The 21,855-nt window shown below is 41.3% G+C and overlaps 1 protein-coding gene across 3 annotated transcripts in view; it reads left to right on the top strand.

Moving 5' to 3' along the window:
- Ash1l (ash1 (absent, small, or homeotic)-like (Drosophila)) overlaps positions 1-21,855 on the top strand; it is a 171,752-nt gene that overhangs the window by 148,162 nt on the left and 1,735 nt on the right. For all 3 annotated transcript variants that reach the window (XM_013508235.1, XM_013508236.1, XM_013508234.1), the window contains 15 exons: positions 372-480; positions 1,484-1,648; positions 1,820-1,914; positions 4,598-4,755; positions 6,553-6,705; positions 7,917-7,971; positions 8,233-8,365; positions 9,920-10,168; positions 11,077-11,163; positions 12,602-12,692; positions 13,761-13,899; positions 14,015-14,187; positions 15,771-15,937; positions 18,537-18,577; positions 21,331-21,632. In XM_013508235.1, the coding sequence (XP_013363689.1) occupies positions 372-480; positions 1,484-1,648; positions 1,820-1,914; positions 4,598-4,755; positions 6,553-6,705; positions 7,917-7,971; positions 8,233-8,365; positions 9,920-10,168; positions 11,077-11,163; positions 12,602-12,692; positions 13,761-13,899; positions 14,015-14,187; positions 15,771-15,937; positions 18,537-18,577; positions 21,331-21,632 (2,117 nt within the window). The remainder of the gene's footprint in view (positions 1-371; positions 481-1,483; positions 1,649-1,819; positions 1,915-4,597; positions 4,756-6,552; positions 6,706-7,916; positions 7,972-8,232; positions 8,366-9,919; positions 10,169-11,076; positions 11,164-12,601; positions 12,693-13,760; positions 13,900-14,014; positions 14,188-15,770; positions 15,938-18,536; positions 18,578-21,330; positions 21,633-21,855) is intronic.

Genomic DNA, 21,855 nt, shown 5'->3' with positions numbered 1-21,855 from the left:
AGACAGTTAAAACAATCAGAAAGAAACTTGGAATTATTTTTTTTCTTTGGTTTCAACCTTCAGTACTATCATTTAGTAGAGTTTTGTTTTGTTTTTATGTCTTTTTGAGACAGGGTTTCACTGTGCAGTGCAGGCTGGCCTTGAACTCACTTTGTAGCTCAGACTGGCCTTAAACTCATAGCAATCCTCCTGCCTCAGCCTCCGAAGTGCTGGTATTACAGGGATGTACCACCACACCTAGCTTATCTTCCTGAAAAGTTACAGGACTGGGGATGTAGCTCAATGGCAAGTATGAAGCCCTGAGTATAATCCCTAGTGCCACAAGGAAGAGGAATCCCAGCCTTTACATTTGTTCTTTTCTCCCTTCATAGGTCTGTTAATGGAGTATACCGGATTGGATTGTATGCACTTAAAGATATGCCGGCTGGAACTGAACTTACTTACGATTACAATTTTCATTCCTTCAATGTTGAGAAACAGGTAAGAATAGTAAATCTAAGAGTAATGTTGCATTTTGTCACTTACAATGTTTTTTGGATTTCGGGGGATTTTTCTTAAGGCAGATTCTTTATGTAGCTCAGGCTGGCCTTGAACTTACTGTGTACTCGGGCTGGCTTTAAACTTGCAGCAATCCTCTTGCCTCAGCCTCCCAAGTGCTGGGATTACAGGTGTGCACCACCACGCCCAGCCTAACATTATTGAATTGGAACCATTGAGAAGTACATGGGAGAACACAGTTTTTCATTCTCTCTTTTTTTTTTTTTTTTTGAGACAGGGTCTTGCTACACAGTTCAGGCTGGCCTTGAGCTCACTTTGTACCCCAGGCTGGTCTCAAACTCGCAACAGTCCTCCTGCCTCAGCCTCCCTAGTGCTGGGATTACAGGCGTGCGTCACCACGCCTGTCTGCTTTTCATTCTCTACTCCACCTGAGAAATAGGTGTCAGTTCTTGTTTCAGAACTCTGAAGAAACTACCTATCATTTTTGTTCCCTAGTCAGTTCTTTGGTGAAGAAGTATTCCTTAAATTTAATTTTCCTATAATCCTAGCATCAGGAGGCTGAGGCTGGAGGATCACTGGGAGTTCAAGGCCAGCCTGAACTGCATAGTGAGACCCTATCTCATAAAACAAAGTTTTTCCTTACTACTCCAGTCAAACTAGTTTCTATTTTCTTCTGTATATTCAAATTCCTTGATTCATACTTAACTTTGGGTATCCAGTTTGTCAGTCATCATCTTTGAACTTGTGTGGGTTTTTTTAATTAGTTAAGTTTATTGGTACATTTTAGGTATACATAATGCTCACATTCATCATAGAGAATTTATACCGGTACATGATATATCTTGATTCTTTTGTGACCACTTCCCTCCCTCCCTTCAATCCCTCTTCCCTTCCCTATATACAAAAGCTTTGTTTCCATTTCTTTCTTTCTTTGAACTTGTAAATGAGGCTGCAGGCTTAAAAATAATTATTTTTCCCTTAAAAGCAACTTTGTAAGTGCGGCTTTGAGAAATGTCGAGGAATCATCGGAGGCAAGAGTCAACGCATGAATGGACTTACCAGCAGCAAAAGCACCCAGCATATGACCACACATAAAAAGTCTGGACGGTCAAAAGAAAAGAGAAAATCTAAGCACAAGCTCAAGAAAAGGGTGAATAATGATCTCATGGTTTTTCCTGGAAGCTGCTCATGAGCTACTTAGAGGCAATTACTAGAATAAGGGTATTACTGAAGGGTGGCAGTTTAAGAGTGGTTTTAATATTCTTGGAGATGATTTCTCTTTTTTTTTTTTTTTTTATCATTTTATTCATATGTTTTTTAGAGAGGCCATCTCTCTGAGGAGCCCAGTGAAAATATCAATAACCCAACAAGATTGACGCCTCAATTACAAATGAAGCCAATGTCCAATCGAGAGAGGTAAAAAAGGAAATTTTCTTAGGAATTCTTTTTATATGATTTGTTTGTCAGTTCAAAAAATTATTAAATTTATCACCACTGATTCATTTTATTTTGTCCAGGAGATCTGAAGCCAAAGGTTTGGAGGATCTATGACCTCAGATGGGGAAAAATAATTATGTCTTTATATTTCCTGACTTCAAACTGAAATTTGGTATTTCCTTCAAATATGACCGTAGGGAAAGTATGTGAGTGTGTGTGTTTAGAAAGAGAGACAGTCAGGCGTTGTCCCGGCCCGCGGGTACAGTCAACGAGGACTCTAGAAGGGAAGTGGGGATTATAAAGGGACAAGAGACACGAAGAATGGAGACAAGACAGGATTCTGATCAAGTCTCGTTTATTGGCGGGAAGTACCGTGCTTATATAGGGCACGGAAAAACACGGAAGTTCTTAAGGCGGGAGTAACCAAGTAACCCGACAAAGGTGGGAGTAGCTAGGCAGTGGTGGGCAGTCCTAGTTCTAGAGGCGGGAATAGCTAAGCAACGGTAGGCAGTCCTTACTTAAAGGGAAATGCGCGTCTAACAGAAACTTAACTCAGACAACAGAAACTTTTTTTTTTTTTATTTTTTTTTTTATTTTTTTTTTTTAGACAACAGAAACTTAATGCTTAAGTTGGCTACTAATATACAATGGCGGTCAGCCACGGTCTCCTACAAGGCATGGTGGCACATACCTGTAATTCCAGTACTCCGTAGGCAGAGGCAGGAGGATTGCTGTGAATCTGAGCCCACCCTGGGCTACAGAATGAATTTGAGGCCAGCCTGAACTGCATAGCAAGACCCTGCCAAAAAAAAAAGATAGAGAACTAGCAGTGTCCATAACTTTCTCACCAATATTCACAGATAATTTTTATACCATATTTTAAGTATTATATATATCTCAGTATCATTTATGTTCTTCTTTACTTCAAAATTGGTATAGTTTGTGGAGCAGTTATCAAAATATGGATTATAGTTGTACATAAAGATTTTTTTTTTGGTCTTTTTGAGACAGAGTCTCGCTATGCAGTTCAGGCTGGCCTTGAACTCACTTTATAGCCCAGGCTGGTCTCAAACTCGCAACTATCCTCTTGCCTCAGCCTCCCAAGCGCTGGGATTATAGGCATGCACCACCACACCCGGTTTAAGTTTTTTTTTTTGTTTTTTTTTTTTAAGGATTAAATGTCTTGAGTGTGAAAAAAATTGCTGGGCTGGGGATCTGGTTCAGTAGTAGAGTTCTTGCCTTACATGCAGAAGACTCTGAGTTTGATCCCCAGCACCACAAAAACAGAACAAAATTAAAAAGAAATTTGCTATAGTACTAGCTAAGCATGGTGGCACACATCTGTAATCAGCATTCAGGAGACTCAGCCAGGAAGATTGCTGTGAGTTTGAAGCAACTTGCAGCAATCCCCCTGCCTCAGCCTCCTAAGAGTGCTAGGCTTATAGGCTTATGACACCCTCATACCCAGCTGAGAATTATTAGATATTTCGATACTACAACTTCGGTATTTTTTTAAACCTGTATTTCAGGACCAGGGATAGAGCTCAGTGGCACAGTGCCTTGCTTGGCAAGCTCAAGGTCCTGAGTTCATTTCCCAGTACCGGAAGAAAAAAAGTCTCAAAAGAGTAAACCTGTATTTCAGTATATCTGGTTTTTGTTTTGTTTCATTTTTAGTTGTTGGGTATAAAGGCCAGAGCCTGCCTTCTGGTAAATCAGAGTGTATTAACAATTACTTGAAAATTTAAACTAATTTAAAAATAATTTTAAAGCAGTTTTGTTTAGGAAGTTTCCATAGGCTTCACCAGACTGCCGAAGGAATCCAAAGTACAGAACAGGCTAAGAATCACTACTTTGCTGAGGAGGCTGAGGCAGGAGAATCACAAGTTTAAGGCAGTTTTAGGCTATATAATCCAAGGCCAGCCTGGACTGTGTACTGAGACCCTATCTCAAAAAAAAAAAGCACTACTTTGAAGCTGGGTATGTTGGTGTATAGTCCCAGTACTTAGGAGGCTGATGGCAGTGGATCACTTGGGTCCAGAAGTCCACAACCAGCCTGGCAATGTAGCAAGACCTCATCTCAAAATAGAATAAAATGAAATAAAATAATCATTGCTTTGTTGAAGTGTTAACAAAGCAATAGAAGATCTTTATAGTCCCTTCTCCTATTCCCTGTACTCAGATACGAACTGCCCCAGCTGGGCATGGTGTGGCATACACCTATATTCCCAGCTACTGGAGAACCTGAGGCAGGAGGATTGCAAGTTGGAGGCCAACCTGAGCTACATAGTGAGACCTTGTTTAAAAAAAAAAAAAAAAATAGGCTTGGCTTGATGGTCCATGCCTGTAATCTCAGCACTCGGGAAGCTGAGACAGGAGGATTGCTGCAAGTTCAAGGCCTACATAGTGAGTTCAGGACAAGCCTGAACTATATACTGGAACCCTGTCTCAAAAAATAAAAAATAATAAAGACTGAGAATGTAACTCACTTTGTAGCCTGGGTGGGCCTCGAACTCTCAATGATCCTTCTGCCTCAGCCTCTCGAGTGCTGGAATTACAGGTGTGCGCCACCACACCTGGCCAACAGTGAATTATGTAGAATAGACATGTAATAAATAGTTAATGAATTAATAAATAAAGTAATACCTTTCTTCTTTCCTTGCAGGAACTTTGTATTAAAGCATCATGTGTTCTTAGTCCGAAACTGGGAGAAGATTCGTCAGAAACAGGAGGAAGTAAAGCACACTAGTGATAATATTCACTCATCATCTTTATATACCCGTTGGAATGGCATCTGCAGAGATGATGGGAATATTAAATCAGGTAAGGCTTAGGAAATGTCCTGTTAAATTTTAATAAAATTGCAGCACTTGGGAAACTGAAGCAGGTGGATCAGTGAGCCCAGCCTGGGCTACATAGTGAGTTCAATGCTAGGTGGAGCCAGGCGTGGTGACGCACACCTATAGTCCTAGCACTCGGGAGGCTGAGGCAGGAGGATCGTTGTGAGTTCGAGACCAGCCTGAAGTGAGCTTAAGGCCAGCCTGAACTGCATAGCAAGACCCTGTCTCAAAAAGACAAAAAAAATTCCGGGTGGAATACATAGAAAGACCTTGTCTCCAAAAACAACAAAAAATTTTAAAATACATTTCCATAAAATTGTCCCCAAGGTAATTATTTTAGTACTTTTTTAAGAGGTCTATTGAAAGGTTCCTTTTGGTCTAGACCAAAATATTTTGGGATACAAACTATATATTTTAATCAGTAATAACCTAACTTATCCATCCCAGCTCTTCAACTTCCCTGACATTATTCTAGGAAATAGGGAAAAATCATATACTATCTTCCTATGCATCACCTGCATTCTGAAATAGTTACAAGGAATGAGATAGTGAGCTCTCTGTGTTCCTTCCTACTTGGAAAATAACTTGCAGATTAAATAATAATGGTAGATGCACTATGGGAAGAAAAATATCACCATAAATTTGAAGACTTCATTCTTCACATTCATATCAGCCTGTTTTGTTTTGTTTTGAGACAGGGTTTTGCTTCATAGTTTAGGCTGGGCTTGAATTCACTGTGTAGCCCAGGGTGGCCTTGAACTCAAGGTGATCCTCCTGCCTCAGTCTCCCAAGTGTCAGGATTACAGGCATTTTCCACCACACCTAGGAATCCCTAATCTTCCTGAGTAAATAATATACCAGTATTTCTGAGTTTAGCTACTACTACCCAGAATAGACTGATACAAGGGAAACTGGCATAGCTTACACTATAAAGTGAGGCTCTGTCTCAAAAAAAAAAGGCAAGGTGCCAGGGGTTTAGCTTAGTGGCACAGCACCTTCCTGGCAAGCATGAGGTCCGGAGTTTGATTCCCAGTACCAAAAAAAAAACAAAACAAAACAACAACAAAAAAAACAGTAACAACAAAAAGAAGATATAGGGCCGGAGCTGTGGTGGTGCACACCTATAATCCCAGCAGTCAGGGTTAGGGTGAACCTAACCTAACTGTGAGTTCAAGGCCCACCTGGACTACAAAGTGAGTTCAAGACCAGCCTGAACTGCATAGTGAAACCCTATCTCAAAAAGGCAAAAAGAAAGGTATAAATAAATAAACCCAGGGGGCTCACACTGAGCTACATCCAAGGCTTTTTTTTTTTTTTAAACTGGTACATTTTAGATATGTATAATAACATACGTCACAGGGACTTAGTACCTGTTCATGATATATTTTGCTCTTCTTCTTCTTTTTTTTTTTTTTTCTGAGACAAGCTTTCACTAAATTTCCTGAGCGAGGCTCACCCTCACAACTCCTGAATATGGGATTACAGACATGCACCACCATGCCTGGCTAGACTGACTCATTTTTAATTACTACACTATATAGTAGTTGCCCACTAAGTTAATGTCCCTTTTATAACATTTATGCCTTGCTAAATACCAGTGGTTTGATTTTTCTTTAAGGAGAAGAGAAATAACTCTGTGCCCACTAATTCTACTTCATTACTTCAAAGAAAATAAAACAAGTGGCAAGAATTCATTCCAAAAAAAAAAAAGAATTCATTGGGAAAGAAAAAGCCGTATAGAACTCATTTCCTGAAATTAATTTTCACCTTATCCTTTCAGATGTCTTCATGACCCAGTTCTCTGCCCTGCAGACAGCTCGATCTGTTCGAACAAGACGCTTGGCAGCTGCAGAGGAAAACATTGAAGTAGCTCGGGCAGCACGCCTAGCCCAGATCTTCAAAGAGATCTGTGATGGTATCATCTCCTACAAAGGTAACCGTGGCCACTCCAAATTGGCATGTCTTTGATAATCTAATAAAAACTATGGATCTTTTCCCCGTTACTGAGGGGAAAAGAAGAATACGTAGCATGTAAGAGGCCTTGGGCTCAAATCCTAGCACTATAAAAACAAACAAATAAGGGCCACACATGGTGGCACGCACCTGTAATCCCAGCACTTGGGAGGCTGAGAGAGGACCATCGTTGCAAGTTCAAGACTAGCGTGGGCTACATTGTGAGCTCAAGGCTAGCCCAAATTGCACACTGAGACCCTATCTCAAAAAAGCCAAAAAATAAATAAAATAAAATAAAATAAAATAAAATAAAAACATTTAAGAAAATTACCGAGCTGGGTGTGGTGGTGTACATCTGTAATCCCAGCACTCAAGAGGCTGAGGCAAGAGGGTCGCTGTGAGTTCAAGGCCTCCCTGGGCTACAAAGTGAGTTCAAGGCCAGCCTGAACTGCAGAGTGAAAACTTGTCTCATCAAAGGCAAAAAATAAAAGTACCATTTATTTTAGAAGAGTTTCTGTGCAAACACTTCTATCCTACACCTTTTTTTCTTCAAAGACACATTTATTGGAGGTAGGAGAGCAGGAGAAGGGAAGGGAGAATGTTTTGTTTTTATTTTTTGTTGTTGTTTGTGAGGGTAGGTAGTTTGACAATACAAGTGATTTTTTTGTTTTGCTTTTATTTTGAGATAAGGTCATGCTAAGTTGCCCAGGTTGACCTCAAACGTGCATTCTCCTACCTCAGGCTCCCAAGTAGCTCAGATTACAGATATGTGCTACCATACCCAGCATGAGTGACTCTTTCTGACCAGTAAATTTCAGTGTATTTTAAATGAGGTTTTGATAAATAATGGTGGCTTACATAGCAAGAAAAGAAAAAGAAGAATTATTTTCTAACCTTTCATTTGGGGGATTCTACTTTTTTTAGTTAGAAGATAATGTTTGTGGGCACTTGTCTACATGTACAAGGCACCATGTTTTGATCCCTAGTACTACCAAAAATAAAAAAGCTTACATAAAAAGATAGTCACGTAGCACATATGTGTAGCTCCATGTGCTCAGCAGGCTGAGGTAGGAGGATTGAGCCTATAAGTTCAAGACTAGCCTGGGCCCCTGTCTCAAAACAAAAAATAAGAACGTATGCTTATTCTTCTTGTACCTTAGTCTTTCTGCTAAACCTTGCATTCTTTTGCAGATTCTTCCCGACAAGCACTGGCGGCTCCACTTTTGAACCTTCCCTCAAAGAAAAAGTAGGTTCACATTTGTAGTAATCGTCTGAGTTTTTAAAAAGTACTAAGTGAAGCCTGGCATGGTGGCGCACACCTCTAATGCTAGCGCTCAGGAGGCTGAGGCAAGAAGATCATTGCAAGTTCAAGACAGGCCTGGGCTACACAGGGAGCTCCAGGCCAGCCTGAACTGCATAGTGAGACCCTGTCTCAAAAAGACCAAAAAAAAAAAAAAAAGTACCAAGTAAACCAGATTGACACCTTGGCTTTTTTTTTTTCCCCTAGGAATGCTGATTATTATGAGAAGATCTCTGATCCCCTAGATCTGATCACCATAGAAAAGCAGATTCTCATTGGTTATTATAAGACAGTGGAAGCTTTTGATGCTGACATGCTCAAGGTCTTTCGGAATGCTGAGGTATAATTCACTGACTAAGCACAGGTTTAAGAAGTTTGTTCTTAAATTTTTTTTTTTTTTTTTGTCTTTTTGAGACAGGGTCTTGCTACATAGTTCAGGCTGGCTTTGAGCTCCCTTTGTAGCTCAGGCTGGTCTCAAACTCAACAATACTCCTGTTTCCACCTGCTGAGTGCTGGGATTACAGGCCTGCACCACCACGTCCAGCTGAGAAATTTGTTCTAAAGATAACTATTCTATAGAAGTTTAAGGGGCTGGGGATTTAGCTCAGCAGCACAACACCTGCCTGGTAAGCGCAAGGTCGTGAGTTCGATTCCCGGTACCAGAAAAAGACAAAAAAAAAAAAAAAAAAATAGAAGTTTAAGATTTTACCCTTGATCATCTTTCATATTTCTAGTTAGGAAAGGCAGTTGTTTTATTCTTGGTGTATGGATTACAGTGTGCTAAGTACTGTACAGTCCTATATAATAAAAGTATTCTAGAGTGGAAAGTTAAATCACTCTTCAGAAACAAAAATAATTTTTTTTTTGCTGGGTATGGTGATGCATACCTATAATACCAGCACTTAGGACCCCGAGGCAGGAGGATCACTGTGAGTTTGAGGCCAGCCTAACTACATAGTAAAACCCTGTCTCAGAAAGACAATCAAATCAGTAAATTAGATAAATTTTTTGTAAAAAGCTAATGTGGACTGGAACTTTTATATTTATGTTATATAGTCATTTTATTATATTTGAGACATTTCTGTAGGTCCTTCATTCAAGAAAATAAGTATATATGAAATACACATAAAAGTTCAGCTAAATAGCACTGGGGATGTAGCTCAGTGGCACAAGCACCTGCCTGGCAAGCATGAGGTCCTGAGTTCAACTCCCAGTACAAAAAATGTTTTTTAGCTAAATAATTAGAAAATACATCTGGAGGCTGAAATTGAGGGGGAATTATGCTGATAAATTATAGAGTAGGTATATCCAGTTGGAGACAACGTGGCCTTGAAAGGATTAAAAGGAAGAGATAGAATATTGTGTAGTACATAGAAAGAAAATTATTTGGTGATTTTGAAGTATCCTACAGAGTGTTTGTAGGACAGAAGAGGCTACTAGATAAAAGATGAGTAGAGGTTGAAAGACAAGATAGGAGACTACCAGATGGAGAATTAGAGCATTCTTCAATTACCTCATTCTTTCCACTGATACTCAGCTTTCTCATTCATTCACCATCTAACTCTGTTCTAAACATCTACAAGACACAGGTAGAGAACTTTACAGTACATTAGATATTAATTCCTATTCAGTGAACTTTGTATATTTGATCTTGTGGACAATAAGGCTTTTTACAGGAACTGAATGACGTAGCAATAAAGCCAATGGAAAAATACATGAAGATTCTAATTTTAATTCATTGTAGTTCAGTTTACGTTGTTACCAACTGCTTGTCACTACATTTGATGCTATAAAAAAATCTGTTACCCAAAGTAGAAGCATATAAATCATGCTGTTTATTCAGGTATATTTTAAAATTAAAACCAAACATGATTTTCTCTTCTGCTCTCTTCAGAAGTACTACGGGCGTAAATCCCCAGTTGGAAGAGGTGTTTGCCGCCTACGAAAGGCCTATTACAATGCCCGGCATGAGGCATCAGCCCAGATTGATGAGATTGTGGGAGAAACAGCAAGTGAGGCGGACAGCAGTGAAACCTCGGTCTCTGAGAAAGAAAATGGGCATGAGAAGGATGATGACATTATCCGCTGTATCTGTGGCCTGTACAAGGATGAAGGCCTCATGATCCAGTGTGACAAGTGCATGGTGAGGCCCAGGAGGTGAAACAAAAGCCTGGTCCTGATGAATTTGGTGATTTTATTCACAGAAGCAGCCATCCGTCTCTTGGCTTAGCAAGCTTTTTATGAGCTGGGACTTAGCTTTGGTGTCTGTTACTCCTCATTGTTGAACATACTGTCTTCCTCTTTCATTACTCTTTTTCTACCTCCTGTTTTTTTTTTTTTTTTTTTTTTTATCTTTTTGAGATGGTCTTGCTCTGCAGTTCAGGCTGGCCTTGAGCTTACTTTGTAGCTCAGGCTGGCCTCAAACTCCCAGTGATCCTCCTGCTTCAGCTTCCAGAGTGCTGGGATTACAGACATGTGTTCTTTTTATGATTATACTTATTAGCACATATTAGATATACAAAATAAGTTTCACTGTGACATTTTCATACATATATATAACATCGTTTTTCACATCCATCTCCCTGTTTCCTCTCAGACAGGCCTTGAGCTCACTTTGCAGCCCAGGTTGGTCTCAAACTCACAGTGATCCTCCTGCCTCAGCCTCCCTAGTGCTGGGATTACAGGCATGTGCCACCACGCCCAGCTTAATTTGTTTTTTGAGATAGGGTCTCACTTTGTAGTTTAGGCTAGACTTGAGCTCCCTGTCAATCTGTCTGTAACTCCTGATAGTAAAGAATTCTATTTTACTTTACCCTGTCTTACTGCTTTTTAAAATTCTTACCTCTAAGAGTTTTTTGTTTTTGCTTTTTGATGGATTGGTTGGTTAGTTTTGTTCTAAGACAAGGTCTTATTATGTAGTTCAGGCTGGCCTCAAACTCATGCAGTACTCTTACTCAGCCTCCTGAGTGGTGGGATTACAAGTGTTTGCTACCATCGAGATTTTCTGGGGAAGTCTAAACTCCTGTCATCTCAACTCTGCTTTTTCTGTAGGTATGGCAGCACTGTGACTGTATGGGCGTGAACTCAGATGTGGAGCACTACCTTTGTGAGCAGTGTGACCCCAGGCCTGTGGACAGGGTAAGCTATCCTCAGAAAAACTGTGGTCTGTGAGTAGAAGATGTAGCACATGATGTCTTTTCTACCCTATTTCTACTACACAGACTTTAAATTGCTTAACCTTTGTGGGCCTCAGTTTCTTAAATTTTACATTGAAGGTAATAATTTATTCTTCTCAGGAGTATGATCAAAGGGAAAATAAAAATACTTAGAAATCAGTGGAAGGAATAGTACTGTATAAAAATAAAAGTTTTTAGCTGGGCATGGTGGCACATGGCTATTATCTAAGCACTCAGAAAACTGAGGCAGGAGGATCACCATGATTTCAAGGTCAGCCTGGGTGATATAACTAGACCCTGTCTCAAAAAAAAAAAAGTTTTTTATAAATACTTGTAAATAGTTTATAGTTTTATTAATAGTTGTCCATATAAGAAATGGCTTATAAAATACAGAGCTTGGTACTGTAAATACCACTTATATTAGGCCATATTAAGAGAAGAATACTGGACTCAGAATCAGCAAAGGCTCTTACTTGGCCCACTGTACACATAGGTCTGATAACCTGCCCAGGTTACTAAGTGGGTTGTTCTCTTGGTGCTGCCATATGTACATGTGGGATGGGCTCTTAGGCAAGTCACCTATATAAAAGGAGATTTAGGCAGCTTTTGTACAGGGGACAGATGGGTTGGAGATTGAATCCAAGACATTGCCCATGCTAGGCCAGTGCTCTACCACTAAGCTAAAAATTCTCAGCCCAGTGTTTTTTAACAGTGCCGCTGCTGTCATTTTTAGATGGATAGCTCCTTGTAAGGGGTGCTCCCTAGCATATTGATTGAGATACTCAGCCTGCTAACTTTGTTTTCTTAATTCCACTTTTCCAAAAAAAAATTTTTTTTAATTCCACTTTTCTGCTGGGCGCGGTGGCGCACGCCTGTAATCCCAGTACTTGGGAGGCTGAAGCAGGAGGATCATTGTGAGTTCAAGACCAGCCCGGGCTACAAAGTGAGCTCAAGGCCAGCCTGAATTGCATAATGAGACCCTGTCTCAAAAAGACAAAAAGAATGCACGCCTGTAATCCCAGCACTCAAGAGGCTGAGGCAGGAGAATCGTTGCAAGTTTGAGACCAGCCTGGGCTACAAAGTGAGCTCAAGGTCAGCCTGAACTGCATAGTGAGACCCTGTCTCAAAACAAAACAAAAAAAAATTGCACTTTTCCATATTCAATAATTCCAGTTGCTTTGTCTTTTTTTTGTTGTCTTTTTTTTTAGTTGTTAGTTTTTTTCCGGTACCGGGAATCGAACTCACTAGAAACACTTTGTCTTTTATTTTTTATCTGTGGTATATTGAAATGACTTAACAGTAAGCCTCAGGATTTAGGGTTTAGTTCTTCTCTTGACTAGAAATCAGTAGGCTTGGGGTATTGATTTTAGTCCATATCCATGGCTTTCTGCTCCTATCAGGAGGTGCCCATGATCCCACGGCCCCACTACACCCAGCCTGGCTGTGTCTACTTCATCTGCTTGCTTCGAGATGACCTGCTGCTTCGTCAAGGTGTGTACACAGATTGTTATCAACCCTACCTCTCATAATGACCTTTGTTGGCCACTGTGGCACATGCCTATAATCAGTTAAGAAACTGAGGCAGGAGGATCACAAGTTGAAAGCCAGCATGGGCTACATGGTGAGCTCAAGTCTGGTCTGGACATGATAGCAACACCTTGTCTCTAAAAAAGTAAGAATAATAATAATAATCTGACCTTTATGAATGGGGGAAAGTATCTGCTATTCACGTAGTAGTTATTGTCCCATGTGGCCTTTACTAGCAGTAGAATGTAGATTCTTAGATTTTAGGCTTACATAACATCATGCTTCAACTATATAAGACTAATTTGTAAAGAGAGGTTTATAAAGCTATCTATCTGTAGCCCCAGTGTTGTGATGCATGCCTATAATTGCAGCACTCGAGAGGCTAAGACAGGAGGATTGCCAAGAGTTCGAGGCCAGCCTGGACTACATAGTGTGTTAAAGAGTTCAAGGCCAACCTGAATTACAAAGCAGGATCCTATCTCCAAAAAAGAAAAACATAACTTTAAAACTAAGAAAGACATTAAGGGCACTTTGAAAGTCCAAAGATGGAAGACTTCCCTCAAGTCATTCTTCTTTTGTTGTTTTTTGTTTTTGAGATTGGGTCTTGCTGTGTAGTTCAGGCTGGCCTGGACTCACTAAGTAGCCCAGGCTGCCCTCAAACTCAAGGCAGTCCTCTGTGTCACCCTCCAAAGTGCTGGGATTTCAGGTGTGCACCACCATGCCCAGCCCCTCAAGTCATTTTTACAGTCTAAAATTGATTAGTGTCACTATTGCACTGGTGTTTTACCTCTCCATCTATGTATTTAGATAATTAGTTCTTTCTTTGTAGACTCTAGGTCAGCTATATGGAAATTTTTTGTTTTGTTTTATTTTGTTTTGTGAGACAGCATCTCACTGTGTAGTTCAGGCTGGCCTCAAACTCACAGTGATCCTCCTGCCTCTGCCTCCCAAGAGCTGTGACTATAGGCGTGTGCCACCACACCCAGCGTTGGAAATTATTTTAATCCTCTCCTTTGCTCTTTGCCTTTCTAGGTGATTGTGTGTATCTGATGAGGGACAGTCGGCGCACCCCTGATGGCCACCCTGTCCGTCAGTCCTATCGACTTTTATCTCACATTAACCGAGATAAACTTGACATCTTCCGTATCGAGAAGCTTTGGAAGAATGAAAAGTATGTGCTGTGTTCCTTTCATTTTCTTTCACCTGTACCCTCCCAGCACAGCTGAATATTCACTAGATCCTGCTAATCAACTAAACCTGTCCCTTCTCATTTTCATTTTATTTAGAGAAGAAAGGTTTGCCTTTGGGCACCATTACTTCCGTCCCCATGAAACCCACCACTCTCCATCCCGTCGGTTCTATCACAATGAGCTATTTCGGGTGCCACTCTATGAGATCATTCCCTTGGAGGCTGTAGTGGGGACCTGCTGTGTGCTGGACCTTTATACTTACTGTAAAGGTAAATGATTTGGGCTAGTTAAGAATCAACTGCATAGCCCCTGTTTGTTGATCTATAGTTGCTCACCTCATTACCTTGTCACCTCTGTCTAATGAAAGATTATCCAGTGCTAGCTATGAAACGAGAGAAAATTACTACATTTTGTCTTTGTTTTACCTAGTGCTTGATACTCAATAAGTGTTCGTTCCTATTTTTTAAATTTAGTTAAAATTTTAAAATAGTGTTACTAATTATAAACTCCTGCTTCAGCATTTTACCTGTGTGCCCTTACTTAACCTAAGTGGGTTGTTTTTGGGTTTTTATGGGGGATGTGTTGTTGGTTGGCTGGTTGTTTTCTTGTGTTTTTTGTTTTGTGTTTTTGTGGGGTTTTTTTGAGACAGGGTCTCATTATGTAGTTCAGGCTGTGCTTGAACTCACTAGGTGGCCCAGGCTGGCCTTGAATTCATGGTGATCCTCCTGCCTCAGCCTCCTCAGTGCTGAGATAACAGGCATCTAAGTATTTTCTTACAGAAGATAATACTAGTATTCTAAAGCGTATGCCTATAATCCTCGCATTCTGGGAGGCTGAGGCAGGAGGATGGTAAATTCATTCCCAGGCTGCACAGTTTAGGAACTTAGCAAGAGTCTGTCTCAAAAAATAAAAGAGGGTGGATATGTTGCTTCCTATAAAGACCCTGGGTTCAATTGCTAGTACAAGGGAGTGAGATACGGTAAAGATTATATAATCTACAAAAGTACAAGCTTAATTATTGGTTGTCATTAATAGCAAAGTTCAGTTACAAAGCAAGGTAGACCAAATATTCTACTCCAAAACTGACAAGCTGCTTACAGTTCTATGACATCTCCTCCTCCCATTTAAAAGTGTTTATGGCCAAGTGTCATGGAACATCCCTGTAGTTTCAGCACTTGGGAGGCTGAGGTTGGAGGATTGTCACTAGTTTGAGGCCACCTTGGGCTACGTAATGAGTTCAAGACTAGCCTGAACTACATAGGAGGGCCAGGGATATAGCTCAGCAGCACAAGTGCCTGCCTGGCAAGTGCAAGGTCCTGAGTTTGATTCCCAGTACCAAAAAGAAATGTTTATGTCCAAGGCAAGCATGGTAGGCACATGCAATCCCAGAAATTGGGAGCTGAGGCAGGAAGATTTTGAGTTCAGGGCCAGCTTGGGCTATATAATGAGACCCTGTCCCAAAAAAACCAAAATGATAAAAATGTGTTGCCTTCCAAATGTATCTCCCTCATATTATATCTCCTCTCCTTTCTCATGACTCCACCCAAAATCTGTTTTCCTCTCAAAATATTTAGTCAAGAATCTCTGCAGTACTCAATCTTCATTTCTGGTTTCTTTCTATCCTATGTTAATCCATTTTGCGCTTCTGTTTCCTGTATCTTTTTTGGACATTGGTGTCTTGAGAATTATTCTTCTCCAGCTATGAAATACTTAGTTGTACAGCCATTCCAATTAGCTGCAATGTTTACCTCTTGTGGCTCTAGCTGCTGTCCCACAGGTCTGTGCTGGCCTCTGGGCAGCTAAGGGAAATCAAAGGGGAAGTCGGATTCTTTAACAGTGTTTGGACTCGCAGGGAGACCCAAAGGAGTAAAGGAACAAGATGTGTACATCTGTGATTATCGGCTTGACAAGTCAGCACACCTGTTTTACAAGATCCATCGGAACCGCTATCCTGTCTGCACCAAACCTTATGCCTTTGAGCACTTCCCCAAGAAGCTCACTCCCAAGAGAGATTTCTCAGTAAGTCACCTTCCCAACACTAATATAGTCAGAATAATCTGCTTCATGCATGGAAATCAAAGACTCTTCAAGTGGCTCTCTGCTTCTCTATCTTCTTTCCTTCTCAGACTGGAAATCTCCATCTGTCTTTGGGATAATTGAATAGCATAAATCCATTTTCTTACAAGGAGAAACACTTCCTAACATACATCTCAAGAAATTGCTGATTAGTGTTACTTTTTGGTTGAGTGTTCCTTTTTTTTCCCCCTACCTTTCTAATCTTTGCTGTTGAACGCCATTTCTGTGACTTTTTGTTTGGGGTCCAGATGCCTCACTCACACAAGGCAAGTGCACTACCATCATTCCCATAACTTTAAGAAGTAGAAAAAATAGCAAGAACCCTGAAAATCTTTTGTGAAAAATGTCTTTGCTACAGGGCACAGTGGTGCACATCTGTAATCCTAGCACTAGAGAGGATCTCCACAAATTTGAGGCTAACCTGGGATATGTAGTGAGTTCAAGGCCAGCCTCTGGACTACATAGCAAGACTCTGTCTCAAAAACCAAACAAAAAAATATGTAAGACATGTTCATTAAATACAATTTGAACAGAAAAAAAAAATTTATATTAACCCAGTACCTAGAAAACGCTTGTTCTTAGTATATATTTTCAGCCTCATTCCTGTATATATTTTCCTGTATATACAGCCTCGTTCCTGTATATATTTTCTTTCAGATAGTTGAAAATAGGGTTGGGGATGTAGCTCAGCGACATAGAACCTTCCTGGAAAGTATGAGGTCATGAGTTCAATTTCCCATATCTCCCCCAACAAAAAAAAATCGTTCAAAATATATACCAGGAAAAGAAATACATATATATGCCAGTAATTTTCATTCATCGTGACATAAATATTTTGGTCATCCTTTTTTTTTTTTTTTTTTTTTTTTGTCTTTTTGAGACAGGGTCTTGCTATGCAATTCAGGCTGGCCGTGAACTCACTTTGTAGCCCAGGCTGGTCTGGAACTTGCAACAGTCCTCCTGCCTCAGCCTCCTGAGTGCTGGGATTACAGACATGCGCCACCACGCCCAGCGGTCATTCATCTATTTTTTGTAGTGAAGCCACACTTGACAAGATCCTCAATTTTGATATAATCAACTTATAAGGAGAAAGGGATTTTGGCTCATGGATTCAGGGGTGTCACTACGTAGTGTCTTTGCCCATTCCTTTGGCCTATGGGAGTCTAGTACTTCATGGTGGGGAGCATTTGTGAAAGGAGGCTGCTCAGGGCAGTCAGGAAGCAAAGAGAAAGGAAAAGATGAACATCCCAATATCCCTTTCAAGCTGAGTGTGGTGGTACACACCTATAATCCCAGCACTCTGGATGCTGAGGCTGAAGAATCGCCTGAATTTGAGGCCAACCTGAACTACACAGGGAGACTCTGTCTCAAAAAAAATCCTCTTTAAGGGAACTCCCTTGTAATGCAACTCTTTCCATTAGGCCCCACCCCCTACACACTAGGGACCAGTCCCTAAACACATAGTCCTTTGGGAGACAGTTCTAAACTATAGCAGTTAGTCTATCAAAATTCATAGCTGTCATACTGGAATGCTTAGAACTAGTCTAGAAAGCAAATCTATACGTCCCTACTCTTTTGTTTTTAGAGACAGGGGCTCTGTATTCCAGGCTGGCCTTGAACTCACGGCAATCCTCCTGCCTCAGCCTCCTGAGTATTGGGATTAACAGGTCTGTGCCACCATGCTCAGCTATACAACACTATTCTTCCTTTAATTTTGGGCAGGGGACGAGGCTCCACATTCATTTTTCTTCCATCCCCATTTCTTTCATTGAGACGTCTTTGATGTTGCTTCCTCAATCAGTAGCTTTTTTTTTTTTTTTTTTTTTTTTTTTTTGAGACAGGGTCTCACTGTGCAGTTCAGGCTGGTCTCAAGCTCACTTTGTAGCCCAGGGTGGCCTCGAACTTGCAACGATCCTCCTGTCTCAGCCTCCTGAGTGCTGGGATTACAGGTGTATGCCACCATGCCCGGCAATCAGTAGCTTTCAAACCTTAATCTTAACTATCTCAAAAGTAGGCTAGGCCAGGCATGGTGATGCACGCCTATAGTCCCAGACTCAGGAGGCTGAGGCAGGAGGATTTCCATGAGTTTGAAGCCAACCTAAACTATATAGCAAGACCCTGTCTTAAAATATATATATCAAAGGTAGACTAGAGCAGAGAGCTTGTCTCTTTTACTGTCATCTGGGATTACAAAATTTCTAAAAATTGTTGTGGCCTACAGATCACTAGAAGTCTTAAAACCTTACCTTAAAACACAGTAACACAGCCAAGCATAGTGGTTCACACCTGTAATCCTAGCACCATGGGACTCTGAGGCAAGAAACTTGCAAGTTCAAGGTCAGCCTGGACAATTTAGCAACTTGGTGAGACTCCTTCAGAAAATAAAAAAAAGGACTGAGGATGTAGTACAGTTCAGAGGCCCTAAGTTTATTACTCAGTGCCACTAACACCAAAAAACTCAGCCTTACCCTGTGGCCCCAGGTCAGATCTAGCTTTGACAGCCTCCTCAATGCACTTAACATCTCCCTTTTCTTCTCTGCAGCCTCACTATGTTCCAGACAACTACAAGAGGAACGGAGGGAGGTGAGTCACAGGAAAAGGTGAGGGACCCTAAGAGCCTGGCCAAGAGTGCAAATGGAGCATGAGAACAGACCCTTGCCCACTCAGCTTCACAGCCAGGATCAGGTTCTCTGCCAAATAGTGTAGTTTAGTGACAGCACCAGCATGCAAGAACCTGACTTTAGTAGATGTAGTCCTATTGTGCAGTCTTAGTTGGGCAGGGAGATTTGTGGGAAGCAGAGAAAAAGATTTGGAACAGAACTCCAGATAGACCAAGAAGTCTCTTTGTTACATATCTGCAAGCTTTCCCTATTAACTTCAAGGTGTATCAACTTGGTGTTTTTGTTTTTTGAGACAGGGTCCTGCTATATGGTTCAGGCTGGCCTTGAACTTGCTGTGTAGCCCAGGCTGGCCTTGAACTCACAGTGATCCTTTTGCCTCAGCCTCCTAAGTGCTGGGATCACAAGCATGCACCACTGTGCCAGGCTAAAATATAGTAATGCTTGATGCCTCTGTGAAGGTTAAGATACAGTCAGGAGTGCACAATGTGGGCTCATACTTTCTGTGTTTTGTTCTTGCAGTAGTAAGAATTGATGGTGGTACGCGCCTATAATCCCAACACTTGGGAGGCTGAGGTAGACAGATCTCCATAGTTCAAGACCATCCTGAGCTAATGAGTTAAAGGCCAGCTTGAACTACATAGCAAGACTCTGTCTCAAAAAAAAAAGAGAGAATTGAACCCAGAGGCACTATATTACTGAGTCCTTCCTTTTCAGTATCCCAGAGTACTGGGATTGCAGGCATGCACTACCATGCCTGACTGTATAAATTTTATTTTTGTTTGTCTGCACCCAACTATGTCATTCTTTTTACATGAGCGGGTATTCCTGGAGAAACTGCACAGAAGTGTCATCCTCTATTTCCTTAGCCTTCTTTTTTTTAAACGACGGAACTTTATTCTAAAAGTACTCTAAAAATGCTGTCTTTTGGGTGTCAATTTTTTTTTCTTAGCCTTTTAAGATGGTCATAGCAACTGCTTTCCTCACAACAGTAGTTTCCATTAGGGGAAAATACTAGGTAATAGATGTGAAAGGGGATTCAGAAAACCAAAACTCCATTTAAAGGCCAGGTGTGAACCAGTTATGGTGGCTTACACCTACAGTCCCAGCATTAAGAAAGCGGAGTTAGAAGGACCAGAAATTCAAGCCCCGCCAGGGCAACCTAGCAAGACCACCCCCACCCCCACCCCCGCCCCACCTTTTTTTTGGAGACAAGGTCTCGCTCTGCGGTTCAAGCTGGCCTTGAGCTCACTTTGTAGCCCATGCAGGTCTTGAACTTGCAATGATCCTCCTGCCTCAGCCTCCCGAGTGCTGAGATTACAGGCATGCACCACCACACCCGGCTGTAAGACCCTTTTTCAAATACAAAAAATTTTAATACAAGTTTTTTAAAGACAGGGTAGACTGGGGATATAGCTCAGCAGCACAAGCACCTGTCTGGCAAGCACAAGGTCCTGAGTTTGATTCCCAGTACCAAAAAATTAAAAAAAAAAAAAAAAAAAAAAAGATGGAGTTGAGGATGTAGCTCAGTGGTAGAGCACCCCTGGATTCCCAATCCAGAACCACACATACACACATACACAAAGCTGGACGTAGTGACACACCATGTTATCGCAGCACACAGGAGGCTGAGGCAGGAGGATCCTTGTACATTCAAGGCCAGCCTGTGCTACATAATGAGTTTAAGATCAAGCTGAACTACATAGTGAGACCCTATCTCAAAAAAACCAAAGGAAAGCCAGACATGGTGGCACATGCCTGTAATCCAAACACTCTGGAGGCTGGGGCAGAAGGATCGCCTCAAGTTCTAGGCTAGCCTATGCTACTTAGTGAGTTCAAGACCAGCATGAACCACATAGTGAGACCCTGTCTCAAAACACAAAAACAAAAATAAGCAAAGAAGGGAAAAAAGCCAGTCATGGTGATACACACACTCAAAAGGGTGAAGCAGGAGGCTCATGAGTTCAAGGCTACCCTGACGTATATAGCAACTCTGTCTCAAAAAAAAACACAGCTTTCATTAATTACTTATTACTGTAGGTAGCCTATTGTTATCACCATGTGGTCCCACCCTTCTCTGTATTCATGAAGCAGTCAGCCAGCTAAGCAGTTTTATCGACCCTGCTGTATTTCATGGGTTTCTATCTCATTTTTGCTTCAGACTTGTGAGAAAAAAAGATTTCATTTTACAAATAAAAATTAAAAGGCTGCGCATGGTGGTGCAGTCCTGTAATCCCAGCACTCCAGAGGTTGAAGCAGGAGGATTGCAGGAAGTTCAAGGCCAACCTGGGCTACAAAGTGAGTTCAAGGCCAGCCTGAACTGGGTAGCAGAACTCTCTCAAACGACCAAAAAAAGAAAGAAAGAAAGAAGTTGTTGTTGTTGTTGTTGTTGTTTTTGAGGCAGGGTCTCGCTCTGCAGTTCAGGCTGGCCTTGAGCTCACTTTGTAGCTCAGGCTGCTCTAGAACTTGAGACAATCCTCCTGCCTCAGCCTCCCAAGTGCTGGGATTACAGGTGTGCACCACCACACCGGGCTGAAATTAAATTTTAGAAAAAGGTAGTGACTTGTTCAAATAATCATAAAGTGAAAAACTGTTAAGTTTCTTACATAGAGAGATTCTAACAGAATTTAAGGCATCCTAGGCGTCTACTCTTTATTCTCCTTTCCTCCCCAAATGTCTTGTTCAGTCTTACACTAAACTAGCATATCCCTTTGGCAGATCATCTTGGAAGTCTGAGCGCTCAAAGCCACCCCTGAAAGACCTAGGCCAGGACGACGATGCTCTGCCCTTGATTGAAGAGGTGCTAGCCAGTCAAGAGCAAGCAGCCAATGAGATACACAGCCTGGAGGAACCCGAACAGGAAGGCACCCCTGCTGAAGTCAGTGAGGGTGAAAAAAAGCTAGAGGAAAGTAGTCAAGAACCCCAGCCCGCTTGTACCCCTGAGGAACGACGGCATAGCCAGAGGGAACGACTCAACCAGATCTTGCTCAGTCTCCTTGAAAAAATCCCTGGAAAAAATGGTAAGAAGAATCAGGCTCCTATCTAGGGTTGAAGAAAAGCAAGAAGTAAGTTGAGAGGTAATGAAAAAGTTTGTTGGCAATCACATGCAGGCCTTCACACATGCTAGGCAAGCACTCTAGCACTCAGACCCCAGAAAGAGTTTTTTTTTTCCCCCCAGAACAACTTTTAATTATTGGTCTAGCATGGAAAATGTTTTTTGTTTGTTTGTTTGTTTGTTTGTTT

The sequence above is a fragment of the Chinchilla lanigera genome, unplaced genomic scaffold (genome assembly GCF_000276665.1).
Source record: "Chinchilla lanigera isolate Chin_1 unplaced genomic scaffold, ChiLan1.0 scaffold00144, whole genome shotgun sequence".
NCBI lineage: Eukaryota > Metazoa > Chordata > Mammalia > Rodentia > Chinchillidae > Chinchilla > Chinchilla lanigera.
This window is presented reverse-complemented; position numbering and strand designations above follow the sequence as displayed.